This window comes from Arachis ipaensis, chromosome B08 (assembly GCF_000816755.2).
Source record: "Arachis ipaensis cultivar K30076 chromosome B08, Araip1.1, whole genome shotgun sequence".
Lineage (NCBI taxonomy): Eukaryota > Viridiplantae > Streptophyta > Magnoliopsida > Fabales > Fabaceae > Arachis > Arachis ipaensis.
The window spans coordinates 127,888,429-127,894,984 of record NC_029792.2 but is presented as its reverse complement, the minus strand read 5'-3'; the positions used below and the strand labels follow the sequence as shown (position 1 = coordinate 127,894,984).

General features: G+C 41.5%; 1 protein-coding gene across 1 annotated transcript; it reads right to left on the bottom strand.

Annotated features, from left to right (window-relative positions):
* On the bottom strand, positions 3,556–5,024 carry LOC107611766. Its single transcript, XM_016313660.1, has 3 exons — positions 4,403–5,024; positions 4,053–4,207; positions 3,556–3,948 (listed from the first exon to the last, which is right to left on the bottom strand). The coding sequence occupies exons 1-3, from the start codon at positions 5,022–5,024 to the stop codon at positions 3,556–3,558; spliced, it is 1,170 nt and encodes a 389-aa protein (XP_016169146.1).

The window sequence follows — 6,556 nt, the reverse complement described above, 5'->3', positions numbered from 1 at the left end:
TTATTATTATTATTATTATAGGTTATCAGAAATTTGTTGTCCAGAAAATTAGATCTGCCAGAAACGTTTAACGACGTAGCTGCAGCATCACTAGCACTTATTGGGTTTTAACACGTTTTGCGAGTAGGCGAAATGAGAGATAATTCTGCACTCCTGAGTGCCTTGGTGGAATGATGGAGGCTAGAAACCCACACGTTTCATCTTCCCATCGGCGAAGTGACGGTGACGCTGGAAGACGTGACACATATTCTTGGCCTCCCGGTTAACGGAGAAATCGTCACGGATAGATCAGACAGTAGTCACCAGTTTTTGGTGGAGAACTGCATCGCGTGTTTTGGTCAGGAGCCTGGTCCGCACGATCACGTATTGGGTAAGGGGAATCTTGCATGGGTCCGGCGGTGTAGAGACACTGAGCCATGTGACACGCAGGAGTCCGTTGAGCGGTACGTCGGGACTCACATTTTCTGCGTGCTCGGAACAGTTGTATTTTCGGATAAGTCTACCACTCCATTGAACTCGAAGTTTCTGCCTCTACTTCAGGATTTTACCAGATTTTAGTATACAGTTGGGGGCAACCAGTTTGGCGTCTATACAGATCATTGTGTCGTACATCACGACACAACTGTAAAGAGATGGATGGGGGCACTCATACTACCTTTTGTTTGGGCGTGGGATAATAATTTTACTAATTGGCCTCGTAGTTACTAATGTGCTATTTATATGGTGGCCGTATATAGGAGTGGGGGTTTCGGCGGACCTCGCTGTGAATTTGTTTATTTGCTCCACAAAGTCGCCATTAGTGTCATTTGAGTGTATAGAGTGGCACTCGACAGACCAAGTTAGATGACAGTTTGGGCTGCAACAGCTTCCACCAGACCCGGCATTCGACATTGGTTGTGATCATTGCAGGAGGTTGACAGGTCTGCAGAACCATGATTGGAAAAAGAGAAACATTTAGTGGATAGCCTTGTGGATATCTGGCCGCTATAACACACTGCAGTTAGGGGAGGAGATTGTCGACTTTCATCCTTTCCAAATGTACTACGATTGGTACACACAGCGGTATGGGGATCACCTGCAACTGTCAAATAGAGTTGCAGGTGAAGAGGCTGACGCGAATGAGCCACACCTTAACAGCAAAATCCTCCTCATGAGCAACAGTTCCAGGTGCCAGGCTATGACTAAGGGTTTCATTTATAATCAAGGTTTACTATCATTAATGTTACCATTGTTAATTATTATTATTATTAATAAAGTTGATTAATTAGTACTAATTATTATCTAGGCCTCGGCATATGGGCACCACTTTCAGGCCCCGGTATATGAACACCATTTTCAGATGTCAGGGTATGAGCATCATTTTCAAGACCCGGCACATGCCCAGCAGTTCCAGATGCTGGCCTATGGCAAATAGCAGTTTCTGATATATGAGCAACCACAGCAGTGGCTGGCGTGGGTTCAAGAATAACCGTACATACTGGAACCACCACCACCTCAGGCAACTGAGCCCTACAAACCACATATGGTAATTTCAGTAGATGGTCAGTTTAATCTGTTGGGTGGATCGGACACCCTCATCTTGTCTCAGGTCCTAAGAGATACAGATTATTTGTTTCCAGAGCTGCATGGGCCTACTACTTCTCATCAGTCTGCTGGTCGGCGAGCCACATCAGGTCATGCCAGTGACTTCGACATGGATCGATCGTTAGGTCATGTAGATCATCCTTGTCCTTCCGCACCACCGCGTACCGCGTTGTTCGATTTGAATGAATACCCGCAACAGGAGGAGGGACAGTTGGAATATGACCTTCAGCACTGGTATGATTATGGTGGAGCGAGTGCTCCGGGGATGAGTGGTTCCAGTTTGTACGACACTGGCGGTGCGAGTATGCCAAATGTCGGTGCTTCTGATGTTGGCGGTGGATGGGTGTCGGAGTGTCTCAGGGTCATCCGTATAATCTAAGGACACAGACTGCGCCACTGACAAACCCCAATTTGACGGTTTGTTTTGTATTGATTTTTGGGGATTTTATCACCTTTTACCCACATTTATTCAATGAAATAGCATGGTTTTGTATATTCTCCTTTAATTGTGCTTAAGAGTGAAAACATGCTTTTTAGGTCTTAAAATAGCTAAATTTAATTCTCCTTGATTCCATTAGATGCATTCCTAGGGAGAACGACCCGAGGTTTGAATACTTCGGTTATTAATTTTAGGGGTTTGTTACTTGTGACAAACAATCTTTTTGAATGAAAGGATTAGTGATTGGTTTAGAAACTATACTTGCAACGAGAATTCATTTGTGAAATTCTAAACCGTCAAAAATCCATTCATCAAAATGGCGCCGTTTTGACGATTGGATTTTCGATGGTTCAGAATTTCACAAATGAATTCTCGTTGCAAAAGTATGAAAAGTATGAAAAGTCCTCTCCTTTTCCCCTTCAATCCTTGGCTTAAATAGCATCGTAAATGAGTTGGATTGGGCCCACAAGGCATTAGAATTCGTTGGCGACGTTTTGCTTTAAGTGAACTAGGTGGCAGCAACGGCGCGTGCGCGTACTTTGCGCGTGCACGCCACCATACGTGTAGCAACTATGGCAAATCTTATATCGTTTCGAAGCCCCGGATGTTAGCTTTCTAACCCAACTGGAACCGTATCATTTAGACCTCTGTAGCTCAAGTTATGGTCATTTAAGTGAAAAGAGGTCGGCTTGACAGCTTTCCGGTTCTTTCATTTCTTCATGAGTTCTCCAACTTTACATGCTTCTTTCTTCATTCCCTTGATCCAATCTTTGCCTCCTAAACCTTAAATCACTTAACAAACATATCAAGGCATCTAATAGAATCAAGGTGAATTAAATTTAGCTATTTTGAGTCCTAAAAAGCATGTTTTCACATTCAAGCACAATTAAAGGAGAATATACAAAACTATGCTATTTCTTGAATAAATATGGGTAAAAGGTGATAAAATCCCCAAAAATCAATACAAGATAAACCCTACAAATGGGGTTTGTCAGCCACCCGATAAATATATCCCATATTTGCATTCGAAGAAGGCGCCGAAGAAGTAGTCTATTGCAATTTGTCATGTACTCCTTGAGTTTAGTTTTGTTGTCATTGTTGTATCTCGTATTCATTGTTGTTTCTCATTTTCGCCATTGTATCTCGTATTGTATATGTAGATGTTTTTTTTGTACTCGTCATCTTATTCTATATTCAACTTTGTTCTTGTATAACTCTGTTTCAGATTAGCTTGTTGCACTTTTAATCTAAATATTTATTTATTATTCAATATTTAATGCATACATAAATAAATTGCACAATGACATAAAAAGCTTACACACTAGTACAAAATAGATAACGAAGTTACATAAAAAGTTTAACCACTATTGACCTCCGGCAGAGCTTGGACCAGCGCGCTGAGGACATCGGCTACGGCTATGTCCCTCTCTTCCACATATAGTACACCAGCGAGGACCACGCATATCCCGTGAATCCATCTCATTCAAGTAGCGGGTTGACTTCGGTCTTCTTTTTGTCACGCGCCTCAATGTTCAATTTGGGATCACCTTCGCTCCTTCATATCTAACCCACGTAGATGGGTCACCCATCGAAACAAACTCGTCTCTGTACACCTTGCAAATTTCAAACATCTTGTACACGTCATGCACATATACTTGCCAATCAAGACGTTGGTTCGCGCAACATGCAAGAACGTGGCGACATGGGAGTCGCTCGACCTGGAAATGGCCACAGTCGCAGTGTCGTTGCGCAAGGTTGACAGTGTAAATAGAACCATCTTGAATTTCTCGAACCTCAAACATCTCGTTGCGCCTGTCGAACCGATTAACGACAATATTTCCTGCACGTCGAAAGCTTTCATCAACTCTTTTGGTAGCAAATTCTGAATATGCAAATCCGTTGCGGATATGCTCATGAGCCTCGGCCTCTTCCGAGTAAACAATTTATTTAGCCGATAGAAATTAGACCTAACAATGGCAGTCATAGGAAGGTTGTGTGCACCCTTGAGGACAGAATTTATGTAATCTACCAAGTTTATGGTCATATGTCCCCAATGATGACCCCCGTCGAATGCCAACACCCATCTCTGAACACCGATCTCATCGCACGATTGAGTATATGCCTCACCCTGCTCTTTAAGTCGTTGGTAGTTTTTGTTGTACTCCTGTTCCGTCCTAGAATAGCCTGTTCACCAAAGCATGAAATCATAAACAGAAGCCACAAAATTACTATGAATAGGACCATAACAGTGCATTCAAATACCTGTGGTAACCATGAGTTTATACAAATACGGAGCCTTGAACCTCCTTAAGAAGTTGGACCCGATGCGCCTGATACAGAACATGTGCTACACTCTTGGTGGTGACCATGCACTGTTACTGTGAGTTATTGCTGCGTCGATGGAGTTATGGCGGTCAGAAATAATGCCCACGCCATCAATGATAACAACATATCTCCGCAAATTGGTTAGGAAAAACTCCCACGCGTCTGCTATTTCACCCTCGACAATCGCAAATGCAATAGGTACAATGTTTTTGTTCACATCTTGTGCAATCGCAACCAGAAGTGCACCTCTATACTTTCCGTACAGGTGTGTGCCATCAACTTGCACTAGTGGCTTGCAGTGCCCGAATGCTACAATACATGGATAGAAGCTCCAAAAATCACGATGGAGAACTCTTACACCTTGAACCTCCTCATTCTCACAGTAAACGTGGAGCCTTTTTATTTGAACACGAGACCTTGACATCTTCGCAGTCATTGTTTTCAACATTATTGGCAGAGTCTGATAAGAAACTTTCCAATCACCGATAATTTTTGCAACAGATTTCTGCTTTGCCAACCAAGCCTTGCGGTAACTTACAGTGTAGTTGAACCTGGACTGAACTTCTGCAATAATAGACTTTATCTTTATCGACGGGTCCGCTTCGACTAACGGACTAATGACATCTGCAATTGTGTCTGATTCCAACTTGGCATCATCTTGTAAAATCGTGCCCATGGTGCACGTGTGTTTGTCATTGTATCTCCTGATCTCCCAACACCCCTTCTTTCGAATGAAGCTAGCTCGAATATGTCAATCGCACCCTGCACCATAACCCTTGCATTTCGTATAGAATGTCTGTAGCTCAGACTCATACACAGTGTAATCAACTCCTCTTGAGATAGTGTAGCTTTTAATTGCAGATATCATCGACTCTCTAGAGCCAAATTCTATTCCGACACTAAACTCACCATCTTTCGCCGCAACGTTGCCTTCACCTACGACATGCACACCACCATCAGTCAAACAAGGTAAATAAAATACACACTAGTGGTAACTTGAATTAATAATTATAACATACTCATATTCGCATACTCAGAAAATTCTGGGGCATGCATGGCTTCGAGATCCAGAGTCCACATAAAAGACGGAACACCAAAGGGGTGCTGGCTTACAATCGTCTTTGCTTCATTTTGTATCGCCGGATTGCCTGCCAAGTCTCTGTCATTTTTTTCGTCATCGACTTCAAAGTTGGCTTCGAACTCCTCTTCGCTGTCGTTGTTATCTTCTTCCCAATCTATATCCCCGAACTCATCAACATTGACCTCCTCGCCAACCGCGTCCAACCCCGAATGCTGTTCGAACTCAACGTACAACTCTATCATCGGCACGTGAAATTGGATTTGTTGATAAATACAGAACATCTGCTGCATACTTGCATCGTCAGTGATGGGCATTATTTGAAACTGTATCAGCCCACCAAATACTTGTACATGATTCCTATATAAAATTTTGCTCACCCTTTTCGAAATGTGACTTTGTATGTTATCACAAAGACCATTTTGCAATTCTACAAAACTCATGATGCATGGAATAGCAAATGACAACGGACATTCACAAACAAAAGTAACTCCTTCGTGTGTGTTTGATATAATATCACCGTTATAATACACTCGCAAGTTGATAATACCTTTCATAACTTCAACCTCACCTAACTCGACTTTTTTGACACAACTAATTGCCAAAAAAATTTACAACTATGACATATATGCAACAAGAAAGAGGTATAGGAGGAGTAGAAGTGGAGTGAACAACTTCAAATGCTACCCGCTTCGTATTTATAGGCAACAATCTTGATTAAAATATTTTTTTCCAATTAAAACGCAACCTACGTTTTATGCTTTCAAAAAAAAATTTTGACACTTCAAAAACACAACCTGCATTTTGTGGGCTGAAAAAGAAAAAACTGTCACAAAAATAAAAATGTAAGCTGCGATTTGATGATTCAAAAAAATTTAAATATTGTGCCCTCAATAAACGCAGACTGCGTTTGGGCCAAAACAAAATAAAAAAAAATTTTAAAAACGGCAAAAGAGTAAAATGCAGGCTGCGTTTGTTTAATTTCATGAATAAAAAAAAATAAAAAAAAGGGAATGGATAAAATGTAGGTTGCATTTTGGTGTGAAAATTTGTTACATATGTATATGTCCATTTCATTGCACTACACCAAAAATTTTTCCATAAAAAAAAAATGAACCTAACAAATAACC

What these genes read in the sequence shown, in the direction of transcription:
- LOC107611766 (XM_016313660.1), bottom strand. Translation starts at nt 5,024, where the DNA reads ATGGGCACGATTTTACAAGATGATGCCAAGTTGGAATCAGACACAATT. An exon ending in CGACGCAGCAATAACTCACA is followed by an intron (nt 4,208 to 4,402) that starts GTAACAGTGCAT and finishes TTTGGTGAACAG; the next exon opens with GCTATTCTAGGACGGAACAG. An exon ending in GACATATGACCATAAACTTG is followed by an intron (nt 3,949 to 4,052) that starts GTAGATTACATA and finishes TACTCGGAAGAG; the next exon opens with GCCGAGGCTCATGAGCATAT.